Source organism: Vulpes vulpes, chromosome 4, assembly GCF_048418805.1.
Source record: "Vulpes vulpes isolate BD-2025 chromosome 4, VulVul3, whole genome shotgun sequence".
NCBI lineage: Eukaryota > Metazoa > Chordata > Mammalia > Carnivora > Canidae > Vulpes > Vulpes vulpes.
The window spans coordinates 102,501,031-102,520,417 of NC_132783.1; the positions used below are offsets into that span (position 1 = coordinate 102,501,031).

The window sequence follows — 19,387 nt, forward strand, 5'->3', positions numbered from 1 at the left end:
CATCCTTTTCACACAGAGTGCTATTACAGCAAAAAGGATCACAGGGAAAACAGTTATGAAAAGGAAGTGGAGAAGGAGCCTCATCCCTGTTTTCTAGCTACACCTCCAACTTGAATACAGAAGGGCATCCCTCCTGTTACAGGGAAGCATTTGCAAAGACCTCAGCTCATCTTACACACCTGAACTATGAAAGATCTGCTAATTGGTGTAGCTGCAGAACAGGATCGTTTGCATTTTACTTTCGTTCTCCTCTACTCCTAGTGATTTTGAGAGGGTCCGTCCCCATAGACATCCCTCCTTATCCATCATTTACTTATATAAATACAGTCTTGGAGACGTTTGCTACTCATTTACACTACTCTCAGGACATGTTTGGGAGCCCTTGGTCTTGAGATTGTAAAACACTGTTCTAAAAGACTCTGTTGTATGTACTATGAAGCACTGAAGAGGGAAAAACTTGGAAGAAAGGCTGTTCTGCATGAAAATATTCATACACATTATTTCATTATACACTTGAGAAATGACAAGTTGGTTTGCAAGAACAGTGTAAGATGTTCTCTTACAATTTTGCCCATGGTTAAGAGCCTGTTCACTCTGTTCCAAACTCCACTTTAAACTTCTCATAGATGTCTTTCAACTCTCAACCAATCTTTGAGTCCTAAGAGCAGGTTCCTTTCTGTTTTAAAGAGGCTTTCAGAGTGTCGCCAACTACAGGAATACTATTAGACAATAATGCTCTATTATCTTGTGATTGTTCTAACTGGCTGATAAGTCGACTAAATTTAAGTGCCATTTAAACTAACTCTCCATATTTATGATTGAGCTATGGGCTTGTTGGGGATGTACCCCACAACTAATCATCACACAAGCATGACATCTGATCTCCCTTCTCCCATCCTGGGGAGGCTGCAGGAGGATTCCGAAGGCTTTAGAGGTGGGTTTATGAGAGCATCGTGGTATTGCCTCTTATTGAGAAGGCAGAGATCTGACATCTGTCTTAATCCAACCAAGGTTGGAAAATGGTTGCTGATTTAGGAGTCCTTAAAGACCAGCACCGTGGTTTAGGGTCAAAAACTGGGCAAGAATGGGATGTCCAGCCTTGTGGCTGAGGCTTACCTCCTGTTCCCCTGCAGCAGAAAGGAGACCAGAAGAGGAAAGAAGTAAGCTAAGGATAAAAAGAAAGCACAGAGACATAATTATCTATTAAAGTGAAGTTCATCCACACAGTCAATCCAGATAATGCCTTTGGGGCCTAAATTCTCCTGGTTAGTTTGGAAGTTAACTCTAAAATTCCCTAGGTAAGCACTCTGTTTTATGCTTTACTCTGGGCACCTAGAGTCTGAGGGGGTATTTCATGTGCTTCAGTCAAATGTTAAAGCACAGAAAATAAATGGAGACTCTGGCGTGGTGCAGAGGGAGGGCAGTGGGGAGGAGGGCATGGACGTGTTCCCTGATGTCTGGCCCTCTCTGCCTGGATCCATAAACCCAGAACCAACCCCATCCATCTGATCCTTTAGCCTGGGTACAGTGAGGCAGCCTCATTTGCAGAGACACAGGCAGCTGCATTAGAGTTGAAATCTGCTCATACAGTGAATATGTAGCAGATTTATCATAATTTCAAACCTGCCTCCAACCAGCTGATCAAAAGGCAACTTTCTTCTTTGAAGATTTTCATTTGTAAGCTTCACTGCCCCAAATCAAAAAGGGCAATGGTACAGACTCCCAGGACCACATTCTGCATTTATTAGGCAAGTGCCTTCAAGTCCTGGAGTGTGCTTTTCTATTTATAAGTGGGTATGCTGAGTTTCAACGTATATCCTGATGCCTCTTTTTGGTTCACAAAATCTGCACTACATATGAGCACTGTTATGGAGGCATTTTGTTAGCTTTTCAGAGTTTAGCTTTAACCCAATTCTGCTCTCCTTTTTCTCCATGGACTTTCATACAAAATCCAGAGTGAATGCCTCAGAAGGGGTCTTGATGGGTTTTATTGGATCAAAGGGCCTTCTCATAATAAAGAAACTGCACAGAGATTTACTGAGTGCATTAAAAAAAAAAGAATGGCTTCTTGCCAGCGTTGGTAGAATTCTGTGCCAATAGAAAAAATGTTTGGGCCAACCATGCTTTTAGAAAAGGGTATAGTGATTTAAATATGGTGGGTTAATTTTTAATTTTTCAGTTTACCATTCTTGACACTACTCCTCTGCAGACACAGGTTAGAAATCTGAAGGACATACTAGATATTTCTGTCTTCTTCATCTCCACAGTCAATACAATACAAATCATATCCTAAATCTGCCTTTTCTTCTTTGGAAGGAATCTCTCACACATTCACTCTGTTTCTCTGTTTCCATGGCTCCCCCTCTAATCTAGGCCCTTACCAACTCACATATCCACTGATTATGGCCAGAGCCTTTGGATAAGTCTCCCTGTCTTCTGTCCATTTCCCAATCTATTCCAAATCCTCAATCAATTAGCATATAAATGTTTATGGAGCATCTACTAGATAACTGACATGATAGCATGTCATAATTTTATGTAACATTCCTGCTTATGAACCTTAAATACCCCTCTATAACCAAACTAATCAAGTTAAATCTTCTACCAGACTTCTAGGCCATCCATCATCTGGTGCTCCTCTACCTCACCTCGTATTTCCTACCGCTCTTCTTCATGAGACAGCCCTCTTCTCACTGGCTAAGCCCCTAATCTCCCCTGTACCATGTCCTGTTAATTCTGGCCCCTTTCCTACCCTGCTGCCTGCAAACTTTTCAACCCATTCCTAATTCCATTTCTCTCCATCCTTCCAGGACTGGGTGGACCTGGAACTGCAGCCACCTGGTCATCCTCAACTCCTCCAATCCTTGGGGGTTTCTCCTCTCTGAACTTCAATAGTCTAATTCCTAAATTGCACCTTAGCATCTGTGTATTTTTTTTCTTTTGAATGAATGCACAAACAGCTCAATATCCTTTAGTAGATATCAAAATCTGCTTTAAATATCACATAGGAAGACTATGATAAAGGTAACATTATCATTATAACTGTTATTGACTATTTCTTAAAAGTTGAGAAATATGAGGCTCAGGGTGTTAAATTGACTTTCCCCAAAGCACACAGTTACTAAGGGTTGAGATGGGAACCTAGCAAAACCAAATCCATGGCTTTCTTCACGGGACTTCTTAGTTGGTCCCTAAAGTGAGGAACCACCACACCCAGAGATCAGGTCTCCTGATCCAGGTGAACAATGATGCTGGAAGTCTGAAGTTTCAGTGAGTCATAAAGGAAGTCATTATTTGGGTCAAGAAAGAACAGAGGCTGGGAATTCTGTGTTGATTGATTGTGCAAAAGAAAGCCCATCTCATATTGAAATCAACTCTCTTCATAATGGGTGCCTTTCTACACCCAAGTCCCCAAACCTTTCTCAAATTCCTCCTGAAACTCATCTTCCAAGACCCCACTCCTTGGTCACAAAAGGGGCAGGGTGGGCCCAACTCAGTTTCTTGACACCCACATCTCAGTTCTGAAAAGAAGGGAGGCCCAGAGTATGCATGTGCTGACTCTGAGTTCTTGTATTAGGAAAGACTCAGATGAATAGCTGAGCTTGCTTGAAATTCAACAATAAAACTTTGTATGGTCTTCAAAGAGAAGTATCCTTGTGTGTGTTGGTGGGTCAAAATGAGAGAGCAACCACCACCAATCCGAACCATGCCGCTTCTCCATCCTAGGCTTCCTTGCAGATTTTAGCAGGCACTCAGGTGGAACCTGACTCCAATTGCAGCTCATTAGCACAGACGAATAGAAGTTTAAGGGAAAGTGTGTAGTAAACAATGCTAATCCTGACTTAAGTGGGAGAAAGCGACCTTTCTCCCTTCCTTAAAACAAATCGCTGTTGCAGGCTGCGCAGGCCTGCTTGACTATTACCCGTTAATACGTCTGCAGGCAGAAGATGCAGCTGTGGCCCTGCCGACGGGCTCCACAGTCAGGCTGAACATAATCCCTCATGTAATGAAAAACCTATTTCTATTTCTGAGGCCTCACTACTCTTCATACTGAAGAGCCTTGTGCCTGTCACACATTTATTGAAGCTTATTACTCATCTAGGCAGCGGGGCCCAGTTAGTATTTGGAATTATATTTTAAATCACAATTTTTCTATTATTTATTTTAGGATTCCAAGGCTATGGTGAAAGCATGTCAGTGTTACTCTTGATGTGCTTTCAAAGGCATTAAAGCCCCAAATCAAAATTCTTTTCTACACAGAGAACCTTTCTGCATATGTGGCAAAGCTTCAGTCAAGATACCATGGTCCCCCGGCCACCCTGGTGTGCTAGAACCTCAGGACTCTACCATGGTCATGTGGCTCGGGGGAGAGATGTTAGGCCCCTGCCCATTCAGCATCAGAGTAATCTTTCCTGGGCTACTGGCTTTACTCCCTCCTCTCACATCATGCTCTTTTCTTTGGCTTTCAGAGATAGATGGATAGTCTCTTAGGATGCTGGGAACAGGAGAGTGAGGAGATAGGCTAAAACTGGGGCCTCATCATCTAGTGGAAATATAAGAACCGACTTAGTCTAAGTCAGAGGATTTTCTGAGCCAACCACGGAGTCTGAGCTTCCATTTATTCACTATGCCAGTGGTGAGCATGTGGTTCCTTCTGGTTCTAAAGAGGCCAGCGGAAACTCATTTTCTCTCACTATTTACCTGGCCTCCTTCTCCCTTTACATGCCCAGCCAAAGAAATACAAACACCATATATACTATAGTTACTCGAAGGAATGCCTTCCCGTATTTTTGTCCCTTGTACATGCTTGTTTTTTCTTACAATACTTGTTTCCCTCTCCGCGTCAACAAAGATTCTTTGCCATTGGGTCTGCACCCTACTGGGCCTCTCACACTAATTAAAATCAGCCAAAATTTGACAACATTTGCACGTGTAAAGAATCCTTTCCATTGTTTTGCAAAGCACACCTAATCATGTTTCGTGTCTGGAGTCCTTCTTTATGTTTCTACCGAGAGAGATGTCAGACTAGCCCTGCAAAGAAAACTCCTGCTGTCCACTTGACCCAGTAATTGGGTTTTAAAGGGTGCAGCAACAAGCCCAGAGCCAAACCCATGCACTCTGGGGACCTTCTCCACAAGCCATGTTTTTTTGGTTTGTTCTGTCATTTTGTCTCATGCTACTGTGGGAGATACGGGCACAGGAACATTTCTGGTCAGGGGTGAGGCAGCAACAGTGTGTGATCAAGAAAGAATTACAAAGGGCGTGGGCAAATTAGCCAAGGTGCTCAGACATGCAATTATGAGAAGAGTTCAGGCTTGGCTTCTGTGTGATCTCTCTCTTTTTTTTCCCTTCATGTTTTGACAGCCTTCTCCCTGGGTGGGGTACACAACAGCTTGTTTAATAAACCCCTTAGTCATGCGAACGTGACAGACAATTCTTTTTCTTCCTTCAGGACAAATTTAGTCACAGATATTTCAGTCGGGTCCACTCTCCAATTTGCCTCTGACATTAAAACAAGCCATTGGTATTTCACTACAATACAGAGAGCACTACTGGGTCAGCTGACCTTTCCAAAGGCTTAATTCCTGTCAGTTTTGAAGAGAAGAATAAAATACCATGCAATCGGCATCCACATCCCTACAAAAGAAATAGAGATATTTTCTCCCAGACAGGGCCAAGACCACAAGCCCTTGGGTACACTTTATCCTGACCACCCCCACCTAAAAGAGCCAAGGTGAAGAGGCGGAGGGTCAAGGAGACAAGAAGTGGGATAAAGTTGCAATTGGCATACCAGGAAATTTTTTAAAAGTCTAAAATTAAATGAATTGTAATGTATGTATATTCCTTTTAAAAAGTTAAACCTGACAGGGCAGGATAAATCTGGACTTCCTCCAAGGATACTTATAGGTAGAACATATAGAAGAGAGAATGGGGAAGAAGCAGTGACATCCACATCTGTGTGAGTAAACAAACAATGTGAAAGATTAAGCCTTTGGAAGCAGGATCAGAAGCTGGTTTCCTTAAAGTCAGACCAAAAGTACCTGTCAAAATATTTAATTAAAATGTACACATATTGAAGACTCTTCCTGACCAGAATGTTTGGGGCAGTATCTGTGAGAGTAGCAGTATGGGGGCACCACTCACACACATACAAATAGGACAGCTGACCTCTTGTTCCTTCACTTTCTCTGTCCCACTCCCCTGCTCAAGCCCTCTGTCCTCCTACCAGTCCAGACTTGGGTGAGCAGTGAGATGCTATTGGCCTAGGCATACCCATGTCCTACCTGAGGCCAAGACATGCCCAATTAGGAATCAGGAAGCCGTTCATAAATCCACTGAATCTGATTGGGAGCTGAAGCTGTTGGGTCATCTCAGATATTCCTACTGGACCTTCTTTTACATTATGACAATAGGCAAAATAAAGCAGAGGAAGGATGCAGTATAAAATAATTCTCCTCCCTCATGTCTGTTTAGGATTAAGATTGAACAGAAGACTTTCAAGTATGCCCTCACTTCATTAAAAAAACAAATATACTTGCTTCCTGGCTTCAAGGGTCCAAAGACAACATATCTGAAGAAAAAGGTTGATTTTTCTAAGCCTAACTTTCAATGCTCCCTTGGCTCCTCCAATAGGCATATTCATTCTTTCCTTCTCTTACATCATTTGCAGTAGCAAAGACCGTAGTGGAATTACATGAGTATCAATTAGATCCAACAGAAGATAAACCAACCTTAGTGAGAAATGATTTTGTAGGAGGTGATTTTAATGCCCCCCCCCTTCATACACTGTATTTGAAATATAGATTGATTTTCAACATTAGACACATTACTCTCATCTATTAGGCAAGGGCCTGCTGTGTCTGTAAATTCAATTTCCTTTATCATGGTGGCTTTCTGGTTTATTTGGATAAATGTTGAGCTGTCCACTGTTATTTATCTAAGTAGTTCATGAGGGATCCGAAGTTTAATGATATAAGATGAGGGGGTGAAACAGCACCTCCAAGCAATTCTCAAGGATTGCTTTTCATCTCATTACCTTGGTTGGACTTATTGGTTCAAGAAATCATGCAGAAGATTACATGCAATGTGATGTGCTGGGTGTCACTTTCCCCCATCCCTCGTGTCTTCTAATTATTCCATGCTTTATCCTGCTTAGTATATGGTATCTCGTAGCTGGCATTGGTTGTGAGCATTTCTGATTACTCTGTTCACAGCTTCTTATGCCTTTTCCTTACTTTTTGTCTTAACTTCAACTCATTCTTTTTGGTATATATTCTTTCTTTGGCTCTTTACTGCCCTAGTTCCTGAGAAGTGTAAGCTAATCACAGGCCAGCTTTTTTTTTTTTTTTTTTGAGAAGCTTTACAGTTTTTAAAGTAAATTCAAGAGGAGACAATGACTTCATTTGGCAAAAACAGATTGGCTAAAACTAGACACAAATCTCTTCAATCTCTTATTGTGTACTGGTTAGACCACTTCATATTTCTGGGACGGTGGGGGGGGGGAAGAAAAGATGGCTGACCATTTGTTCATACCAGTGAGTTAGTAAAAAGTTTTTAGTATAAAAGCTTCTGTTTTCTGATGGATCTTGGAAAAATGAAACTCAAATGTCTTAACATTGTGGCACAGGTCATTTATGCAAAACATAAATTACCCAGTCTCTTGCAGATTTCCTATTAAGCATACTATTTTATTGGGGTGCTTATGAGACTCTAGGTCTAGGAAAAGACTTTGAGTAAAAATGTCCTAGTTTCCAAGGATGGTCAGCAGATTCCAGCAGACAATGTGACTAGCCAATTACTTGCCTAAAGAAAATTTCTTGTGCAATGGAAAAAACCTAGAATTAATAAATGCAATAGACTTTAAATTGATAAAAACACATAATATGAATACACAAAGTCGTACAAAGATTTTTCATAGGAAAAAACACCTTTAACCTACAATTTTCTCAAGAGAGGAGATAGCTTTCTCAAGGAAGTATACTAATCTTCTTGTTAAAAGAAAGTATAAACACATGAACTCTAATTCAGTGAATGCCTTAGCTGTCTAGGTTTGTAAAATTTGGGGCATAAGGTAGCCTTAAAACCAGTTTCAACAATGCTTCTAATTCAAAGGCACACCAAACTTTTTTGCAAGATGTCATCTTGTTTATCATGGCCTGAAGAGCAGAATGCATTTGACACACTGCCACTTACTTTTCCCTGTGGAATATAAGCAAGTCTAATATAAACTTCATCAACGTGCTTCTAAAACGCTCATGGTGTAATAAAAGTAAGTGAACTGATAGGATTGCATCACGACCACAAAGGCAAAAGTAAGGTAATACGCCTTTCTTTTATAAAGATCAGAGTCCCTAGGGGAGTGCCAAACATGTTTGTACAAATCTTCCCACAAATGACCTAACTCCACTGAAAACTCATCCCAAGGGAAGGACCTTCCCTAACAGCTGTGAATCAAGTCCTGATGAAAGAAAGGTAAAGATTGGAGGCAAAGCTGATCTTCCCTTCTCATCTGTAGCTTTGGTTTTTAGGGAAAAAAAAAAGATATACATATTATGAATCATATAAATCTTTCTTTCCAAGAAAGGAGGACAATATTTTCTTCAGTGAAACTCTTTTCTTATCTACATGTAGCTTAGGACTGCTGTATATTCTGAGACAGTCTGATATTTACATATTTATTTAAGGCTAGAAATTGATAATAAAAAATGAAATTAGTGGAACAGGCAATGCATTATCTTCTCTTTTATGGTAATATTAAATATGTTAATATAGTTGATGGACCATTTGCTCTCCTAATGCAGAGGATCTTAATATGAGACATCAATTTAATAAATGATTTATTTGATGAGAAAAGGGCTGAGGCAAAAATTCTGAGTGTCTATTCTTAACAACTGAAACGTGAATTTTCTAGAAAGGAATTTTCAAAGAAGGACACAAGAAGTATGATTTAAGGTGACCTCAAGAAAAATATGAATGTTCTAAAAGTTCACTTCGGGGTCAAATTTCTGTTGTATGAGGCTATGCAGCTAAGCAGGGCATTTCAGAGCACAATAGATTCTGCTTGTGTACACAGACCTAATTCACCATATAATAGTCCTTTTCTCTATTTGGTGCCTTGTAGCAATTGCTTCATTTCTTAGCACATCCTCATTTACAGAGAAGCAGCCAACAGACTTTCAGATTTATGCCATTATTTGCTTCTTCACCTTGAACTCCAACTAAATTCTGCTATACTTTTGTAATATGAGTGCCAAATGGTGGCCGTATGCCAGACACAAACACTTCCCAGTTTCACTCAGCTAGCTTTCTCGATTTCAGGGAATCACAGATTCCTGCTAGAGGGCTTAAATGTGGTGCTTACACATCCCCCCTAACTGTTCCGTTGCCTAAATGCTTTCTAACTTGGAAATGCAATTTGGGAACAGAGGCAATTACAACATCAGGGAACCAGAAACTTCCCTTTACGTGGGGGAACAAATGAAATTAGGAATTGAGGATTCTGAGTACTTGATAATGCTGTCAACAAATGATCCAACTGAGCCCTAACCCTAATCAGCATTTATTAATCCAACAGATATTTATTGATGTTTACAAGGTGTTAGGCGCTGTTCCAGAGATACAGTGATCCAAGAACCTGGTTATATTTCTCGACGGACCTGGTCTAGCAGGGTGGTAGTCAATATAATCATTATAATAACTCTGTTTAGTTGAGCTTCTGTTTTGTGCCAGGTACCACCACACTTCACTGATTCTAAAACTCAGATGTCTTCATCTCTCTGAAACCAGAATGCATCTTATTAACTGGTGTTTCTGTATAATCATGGCTGGCCAGGCAGCACACTGGTCTACTGGTCTGCTGGTCTGACTATGGACCTATCTATTCACATAGCTGTACAACATTCCAAGTGGTCTGTGTCTATCTCTTTCCAAAACTACAAAATAAAAATTATAAATGATAAGTACTTTTCAGTACTTTGGGATACCTACAATAATGACATTACTTTTACTTGATGATATACTGCATTTGAAGAAAAGTTGGATACCTATATAATTTCAGTCAAGACTTGAAATTTCTTTTCAAGGCAGGAACTATTCCACTGTTTTGGATAAGGAAACTAAGGTACAGGGAGATTAAACAGCAAGCCCAAATCACATGGCTTTTAAGAATATATGTCAGAATTTGAACTCAGGTCTGTCTGACACCAAAGCCCATGCATGTGCTTTCCTTTACATCAAGCTGGTACCTTTTCTTTCTTTTCTTTTCTTTTCTTTTCTTTTCTTTTCTTTTCTTTTCTTTTCTTTTCTTTCTTTTCTTTTCTTTTCTTTTCTTTTCTTTTCTTTTCTTCTTTTTTTTCTTTCTTTTCTTTTCTTTCTTTTCTTTCTTTCTTTCTTTCTTTCTTTCTTTCTTTCTTTCTTTCTTTCTTTCAGCAGGGAGGGGCAGAGGTAGAGAGAGAATCTTAAGGAGGCTCCATGCCCAGCATGTGAGCCGGATGTGGGGCCCGATCTCACAACACTGAGATCATGACCTGAACTGAAATCAAGAGTCAGAAACATAACCGACTGAGCCATCCAGGTGCCTCAAGATGGTACTCTTTTAGTTACCACAGCAAGAACCTCTGCAATTGTGTTATAGGAAAAAACATAGAATAAAAAATACTTATTTACAGTATAATAGAAGCTGTATCCAGAATTCTAAATCATGTAACAAGTAAAAATAAACACATGCAACACTTAGGACGTAAGGAATTTGAAAGCCTCCTGTGGAAGGTAAAGTATCTGTGCACTTGGTGACCACCCTAAGTGATCTAGTCAAATAAAGCAAGCACGTGGCAAGAAACAAAATAATGTCATAGCATCCCATGGCTGCTTCTTAACGCTGATGACTGCTGGAGAGATAATTGTCAGAGCGAAATTTTAGGACAAAGGCCTGAATAGGGAGTTAAGGGATAGACACGTGGTGAACTCTCCATATGCATTCACCCACTACATGCTCTGTGAAGCCACAAAGTCCTGGGCCAGCAGATCATACTGATGCCCTGGATCCCCCGTTCCGGTCCTGGAGAGGCATGGGGTTGTAGCTTCCATCCACTCTTCCCTGGTTTTGCATTAAGATGGTCTACGGAGTAGGGACCAAGAGTTGTTTCCTCTTCCTCATCTGTGGAGCTTGCCCATGAGGGTGGGAAAGCCCTGTATTAGTTGACTATCTTGATTTCTGACAGGTGCCTTGTAGAGGAAAGCAAAGACACCTCATCTCAGTAAAGGAACTTCCTTGAATGTCAAACATGAGATACACATGCTGCCACATGGCTGCTAGGTGATGGAGACCTAGCTAATGACTTAATTTGCTTTCCATAAATTGACAGATCGTCTGAAATTGGGTGTGCAATTATGAAACAGGAGCCCCACTGCCAAAGACTCACCAGTGTGTCAGTGCTGACAGGACTTTATTATCTGGTTAAGAGCACATTAGCATATCTAAAGTCTGTTACTAACATCAGAACTGACAACATGACTAGGTCCCCTGACTTCTTTGTGGGCAGTTCTCTTCTTCTCTGTGGGGAATAACTACGAGGTTTGACTATCTGGGACTGGGGAGCTGGGTGGAAATGTTACTTGCAAGATTTTTCAGATTTAATCACTAGCCTTTTTGCATTTCAGATAATAGGAGGCAAATACATAAATTGGAATTCACACAGAAGGCAAGGTTTAGCATCTCTCTGGATACCCAGAGAGCAGTGAGTCTGAATGAGAGGGCCAACATTTTTCCTAGGCTGTATCCTCACAAAGGATGCTGGGTAAGTGTACTATTCTCATCATTTTCTGTCATTTTCTTTATGTTTTCCTCAAATCTGCTCTGTTCAGTGAGATGGGAATACACAAAATAGCAGCTCTGAACACAGGATTCATCAGTAGGAGTCTCAACATATCAATTTTCAAGTGTAGCAACTTTAAACACATTGTAGGCTTTTAGTTTCCATAGAAAATAATCTCTCATTGTTTTCAAAAGAAACTGAAAGCACCCCAAATTACCACACTTTTAACATCCTGACATGTTGATGGCCCGCGTTCTTCCCAGATCAAAGTGAGAGTGGCAGAAGACAGAGCGTTGAGCAGCTTACTTAAAACATAGTATTTCATATTTGGCAGGAATTACTGTAGTGAAAAAAGACAAGGTGACTTTCTAATATATATATGTATTTTAGTTTGGCAGAGATCTGAAGAGCTAAAAACTAATTTAGGATGACATAAATGCTCTTATCTTTCCCTCCACCTCCCTTTCCAACCACAAGAAGAGCTTTTGACAGAAACTCAGCGTACGTTACATACTGTCTTTAACTCGGGGGTGATAGTCTGAGTCCTGTGTCGCGGTGAACCATTGTGTTGACTCTCATCTTAGAATTTCTAGGATTATCTGGATTTCAACAACAAAGTCATGCATCACAAGCATCTTTCTTCCTTGATGGGGTAGCCTGTTTAAGAACTTTGGTGCCTTTTAAGGAAACTGGATCTATCCAATCTTAACCTAGGACAAGAAAGCAGTGATGTCATTCAGTGAACCTGCCCTGTTACAACCTGTTGGAAAACCTCAACAAAGAAGGTATGGGGGGCTGGGGCACCTTTAAAAACAGGGAGTGATTTTGCAGAGGAACCCAGGGTAACAGAAGATTGAAGCCATGAGAGTATGTGGCAAAGTTTTTAGGCAATTCCTCACAACCCAAGAGTTAAAGTGCAGTTTCTTTCTTTCTTCTTCTTTTTTTTTTTTTTGAAGCGCTGTTTCAAGCATTCTATTAGGATGGACATTTTTATCTTTGGGAAGTTTTTAAAGAGAAAAATGGCTTGCTTTTTATACCTTTTGGTTTGGATCAGAAAGTCAGGTATATAATTCATTACGAAGTGGGATTGCAGCATCAGAAAATAATCACCTGGTCCATTTACAATGGACATATAGTTGGACTCTTAGCCAGTTTGAAAGCATTTTTTTTCCTGTAAAAATGGAGAAACTCTGAAAAGGTATTTTTAGGAAAAGAACAGTAATATAATCAAAGAGGGGTTGGCAAACCGTGGCCTGAGGGCCAAATCCAGTCTGCCACCTGTTTGTATGCTTTTAACAGCATATGAGGTAAGGAATAGTTTTGAATTTTAAATAGTTTTTAAAAAAAATCAAAAGAAAAATATTTCATGACAGATGAAAAGTACATAAAATTCAAATTTCAGTGTCCATAATTAAAGTCTCCTGGAACATAGCTATGTATAGCTGTGTGTATGGCTGCTTCTGTGTGTACAGTGGAGTAGAGCAATTGTGACAGAGACTGTATGGCCGACAGTACCAAAAACATTTACTATTTGGCTCCTTACGGAAAATATTTGCTGACCTCTATAACAGAAGATGTTTGGGAAAACAGAAACATAAGGACAGGTTAGAAGACTGAGGAACAGATATGGTTTCTCTCCACTGCAGGAATCATCAGAAGATGGTTTGGGAAGGAAAGGAACTAATTATTCTCCCTTGTTAATAAGGACAAAATCAGATACAGGGAGTTGATGCTACAAAAGGCATCATTTCAGTCTCATGCAGTATTTGGAAATAATCAGGAGAGTAATCAGGAGACCAAGGACCTAGTCTTACCCTTGCAACTAACCAGCCGCATGATTGCAGACACTGCACTTCAGCATCAACTCTGTGAAATGATTGCAACATGCCGATTTTATTTTCTGCTAGAGTATTTGGTGGGGGCCGGGGATATGGTTCAAATTTAATAATTACATAAAGATGCTTTAAAGATGTAAAAAAGTTTACAGTTCTAAGCAAATGGAAGTTGGCCAATCAGTTATTGTTATGTATACTATGAGGATGAAAACACAGCAGAGTTGGCATAAAACAGGTGAGAAACTCTATATTGGTTACATGATCCAGAAACCGAGGGATCTAGGGGGATTTCTGGTGTTGCAGGCAATGAAAGCAGTTGAGCTGCCCCAGGATGTAAGACAACTTCCTGAGAGGGAAAGTCTCTTGCATTGCACAGTCAGTACCCTCTAGGAACCGTTCAGGCCAGGGGCTGAGTGATGCACAAAATGGTTCCCCAGTGGTTTATGCAGCTTTTCAGAGAAATTTATTCCAGGATATTATGTACACTGGAAGAATCTGATGGAAGAGTACAGAATAAAAGATTTTTGACCCCAGTTGTGTCAGGAGGAACTAGAGGATCTTTCCAGAGTTGGTAAAGGCCCACATGTTCCAACATACACAAGGCTTGACCTCATTCTGCTTTTACACTCATCTACAAGCTGTATGTAAGGAAGAACTTGTCATGGGGCTGAACTATTCCATATCGCTCATTTCTTGAGTCTTTTCCTCATGAGTTTGAACATGCAAGGAAATATTTTGACCTATTTGCCACAGCTCCTGGTAGGCCTGAGCCCAGTGCCTATCCATAAATATCTTGGGGCTGATGCTTTAGTTTCAAGACTTGTCATGTTCTAGTGGAACATGGAGTCATGTATGAACCAGAAGAAGGCTCAAGTCTTAAAAATTCCAATCTCCTTAACAGGAGGGCTTTGATTTTGTTGTTGCCCTTCTATCCTTCCCTGATGGCTTGTTTTCTCAGTGGGCACAATCACTCGTTGCTCCCAACAGCACTTTTCTCTGTATTTATAATGCACTGTTTATGCCCCTGCAGCTCCATAATTAATAATATACTGCTTTTCATCTTCAAAGTGATTTATACACATTAATTAATCCTTACCATACTTTGGAGTTTCTGCACGTAAATAACCATCATGCTTCCGGATTTAACTTAGGAAACCAAAACCCAGAAGGAAAACAACTTTGTCAAGGCAAAGGAGAAAGGGATCATTGGGTCAAGATCAGCACTCAAGACCACGACCTCTCCTGGTGCTTGCAGACCTGCCATCACCTCTGGAGAGAAGCCCTATGGCTCCACGCTCACCACCACGACTGCTGGGGAAGCTGGCCCCTACCATCACTCATTTTGAGTCATAAACTATGCTTTAATACGCCAGGTTTAAAGAATAATCTTACCTAAAGCATACATAATAGAAAATGATGGATTATAATCTAATAAACTATCCTAAGATGCTCAGGTCCAGCTTCTAGTAGCCTCCAGACTGAGGATAAATATGTTTCCTAATTCATCATTTACAAGTTACACACTCAATTAAAACATTAAACTCTCACTATATGGTATCCCATTTATATAATCACCCTACAGAAAGCTATTATATTTTAACTATCAAGCTCAATACATCAGGCAGTAGCCATCTATCTCTCTCTGGCAAGTAGAGCAGGAGGTACACTGGGGACGGTATTGGCAGAGGTGAGCAGTGCCTCAATTTCTGTATCTGGGCTCCCACCAGCTCAGCAGAACATTAAACCTGAAAAGTGAGCTCATGGACCCTTTTTGAAGTTTCTGACACAAAGTCAAATCATGCAAAGACCCCAAAGGCAATTCAATTTGCTTTTACCAAGCCTCCTTGAACAGTTTACCTGGGGAAGTACACAAAACTGCCTTGAACGACACAAAAGATTCTACTCAAGCCATTGAGTGTGCAATAGACACCCTTCCCCCTCCCCCGCAAGTCATTCCATTACTCCATCCTTCAACTAGAGCAAGTGAGAAGGAGACATGACTTTAAATTAGGGGCACATGGATATCAGACCTCAGTCCCCATGTGGGGCTGTGGCTTATAGCACCATGGCTTTTGCAAAGTTCCAGATGAATGTGGTACCTTTCCCCAGACAGTCACTTTTCTCATGTTTGGAAGGTATTCCTAGGAGATATGAGATGTGACTGACTGGTAAAGAATGTAAAAACTGATTTTTCTATATTAAGGTGAGCATAGTGATCTCATGGGAGACAGTGAAAACTTCACATCAGGTTTTGGCTTGTGATGGCCTTGGGCAGAGCCCCAGATCAGTGAGACTGCATGGCTACCTTCCCTTGACATTAGGCAAGCTTGGGTAGAAAGGTCTGGGAAGTCCTGGACCAATTCCTTCTCTGGCAGGCACCAGGCTGGCTGCCTGAGGATGAAGGAAGTGTGTAAGCCCCATTGCCAAGGGAAAAGGGACAAAGTCAGAATGATCAGGGTTTCCTTTTTTTTTTTTTTTTTTCTCAGCATAAGTGTTGAGAAGAATTTTGGAGTCGGCTCCTATCTGCTGATGTTTTATAGGTTTGCTTTGCAACATGGCACAGCCAAACTGGGGAGGCCTGTCATAGCTGCCCTGAAACCAAGCCAGAACCATCAAGTGTTTCAAATAAACTTTAGCAAACACCGCTGTGGCCTCTGCCTGGGCCAGGAGATCTGCCACTGGCAAACTCAGTTAACAGAGCCATAGCACCGGGGCTCTTTGTTGGGGCCAGGAGCTGTGAGCAGGCTTTGTGTCCAGCCCAGGATGCTCACATGCATGTGGTGCCCTGCCCCTGAGCTCTTGGCACATGCTGCTTGCTGAGGTTACAGGGCTACACCCCATGTTTGCAAACCAACATCCCTAGCACAGGAAGAAAAATACCCCAGCAACTTTACCAATCTGCTACGCTAAGGTATATCCTGAGTTCCTAAACACACAAGTTGGCATGAAAGATGAACCTGATTCATGAATATGGTGCAATTCAATTTGAGACTAAAGGTTCAGAAGCACAGGAGAGGTTATAGGCCAGATCCACTGTATCTGAGTGACTTGATTCCATACAAAGATCTGGCTGGATGCTCTGATCTCTCAATTCTATTTCTGTTCCCCACCTCTGGAAATAAGCTAGCTACTTAGCTAGATGCTAGCTTTGAATCAAGATGTTCTCAGACATGCTGGTCCCTATTCTTCTATTCAGTTTTTGGCTGGAGTTAACCCATGTTGCAAGAATTTTAGAGTTCAGACGGGTTAAAATCCAGTGACACAAGAGACTCGAAGACTACTTTGGGAATGAGGGATGGGTTTGCAGAAACAACAATTCTCAGCTCATCTCCAAGAAAGAATCCAGTAGGGATGCTGACTTACACATCTGATAAACACTATTTAGAATCTTGAGAAAGAAGCTCATCAGATTTAAATACATTTCAGGAGAGAAAAAGTACTCCCATCCCTCACTCATTGTTCAGAGCTTTCAGGAGCCAACAAGCAAACTGTACAGACAAGAGAAGCCTTCTCCACTCACAAGGCCACGACCTCTGCCCCACCTCCTCACGGCCAGGGTTCCTGGAGCAGGCTGCCCTGACTTACCAATGAAATATGCCAGCAGAATTGCCAAGAGGAGGGCTGCGGCGATGGCAGACAGGGCGGCACATTTCCAGCTGCAGTATTTAGAGGGCTTCTTCAGCTTGAAGGCCTTCCTGGAGAAGGTATTCCGGGGCAGCAGGCGGGGTGGTGGCGTGTAAACGGTTCCTGAGGTCAAAGGATATCCCGGAGAAGAGCTGCTAAACAGAGGTGTGCTCCCCGAGGAGGTCTTAAAGAGAAAGTGCCTGGCAAGGAAAAGGGAGAGAGTCAGCAAGGACATGGGTGGCTCCTGGGGAACATCCAGGCGTCTTTTCTTTCACTCTGCTTTATTTAGTTCTAGTAAACTGTTTTACCTTGTCATGGACAAAAGGGCAAAGATTATGTTTGATGGCGATATAAATTAATTCCATAAACTCACATCATTTATGTGTTCCCATGTAGGTCTAGATTTTATCTTCCACAATAATTCTGAAAGCATTTAAAGCAAATATGGTAACTAGATTGCTATTTGACACTTGGAGATGATGATGATGTTGATGATGATGATGATGATGATGATGACGACAACAATGACAAAAAGCGGTGTCACATATTGGAACCTAACATTTAAAGGCATTAGATATATACCGTCACAACTACTTATGAACTAAATATTTAAAAAAATCCATACCTTTAAGATATGAGAAATCAGGCTTGGACAAGTCAAGCAATTGTCCAAGGATGTGAACTCTGAGCTGCATCTCATGCTGAAGTCTGTGCTCTTAAGTGTCACCCTCAACTGTCTCTCCTGAACTTTCTTCCTGGGCTGTTTCTCCCCCTCTATCTTGCTTCCTATCCTGAGACTGCCCCTCTAGCTAGTGTGATTATGTTTTCTCTTTGAGAACATCTTTGCCTGCCAATTAAAGTGCTCTTGGTCTCTAGGGCTACAGTGTGACTGTAGGGTCATGGGGTCTACTGTTGACACCTAATATAACCCTTCCTCAGGGTCAGGGTGTCACTCCAAGGACACTTCAAGGACCATAAGTTCTCTGACAGATTTTTCTCTTATGTGTGCCCATTTATAAGACTTCAAATGTGACTTGCCATTCCTTGTTTAAAATGATGAATTATCTTCCAGGAAATATATAGTGGGCTTTATTTTTTATTTTTATTTTATATAGTGGACTTTAAAGCATGGATTAAGTAGTGTCTAGAGTTTGAGCAGCTGGAGGCTGGGGACTGTGTCTTTTTTTATACCTTGTTCATTTTTATGTTCCCAGTATCCAGCTCAAAGTTCAGCATGCAAGGGAGACTTTAGTGAATGAATGGATGAGTGAATGAGTGAGTGAGTGAATGAATGAATGAATGGCGTTCCCTCATTTTTTGTGAATTTAAGATTCTAAGATTCCAAAATGTTATACAGGTATTTCATTTTCTCTTCAAGTCTTCAGTGGGTACAACTATACTTGACCACATATTCTGTGTCAGTTATGATGCTAAATGTTTTACTTGCATCCAAACCTCATATCAACCCTATATTATTACTACAGTTTTACGAAGTTAGCAAACAAGGTCATTAGGGCTGAAACTCTAGTCTGCCTGACTTTAGATGCTTCAGTTGGACCTACTACATCACACTGCTCCTGCGTAAGGGACAGAGCAGGCTATCCTGGTGGGATTCTGAAGCAAGATCACTATTATTATAAATATTTGTATCTTGGCTGTTTCTGGACAAAATCTTGAAAGTATTTTAATCCTTGACAAAGATCAAACAAACCTGATATGACCGACAGTCATGTCAGAAAATGGGTATCTGATTAGTAAGTTATTTAATATAGCTAACATTAACACAAACTATAAGTATGTTTGATGATCTGAATAAAGGCAAGAGGTTGGATTCCATAAATAAGCCTTTGTATTTCCTATCCAATAGCACTCTTTTAATGCTCTGGATTAAAAGTGTCTTTTGGAAGAGATGGAAGTAGAATCAGTGCTTAGAAGCAGCATTTTAGGGATCCCTGGGTGGCGCAGCGGTTTAGCGCCTGCCTTTGGCCCAGGGCGCGATCCTGGAGACCCGGGATCGAGTCCTACGTCGGGCTCCTGGTGCATGGAGCCTGCTTCTCCCTCTGCCTGTGTCTCTGCCTCTCTCTCTCTCTGTGACTATCATAAATAAATAAAAAT

General features: G+C 41.1%; 1 protein-coding gene across 50 annotated transcripts in view; it reads right to left on the minus strand.

Moving 5' to 3' along the window:
* Positions 1 to 19,387, minus strand: part of TENM2 (teneurin transmembrane protein 2) — a 3,534,961-nt gene that overhangs the window by 251,506 nt on the left and 3,264,068 nt on the right. For all 50 annotated transcript variants that reach the window (XM_072756643.1, XM_072756655.1, XM_072756648.1 and 47 more), the window contains one exon: positions 17,234 to 17,472. In XM_072756643.1, the coding sequence (XP_072612744.1) occupies positions 17,234 to 17,472 (239 nt within the window). The remainder of the gene's footprint in view (positions 1 to 17,233; positions 17,473 to 19,387) is intronic.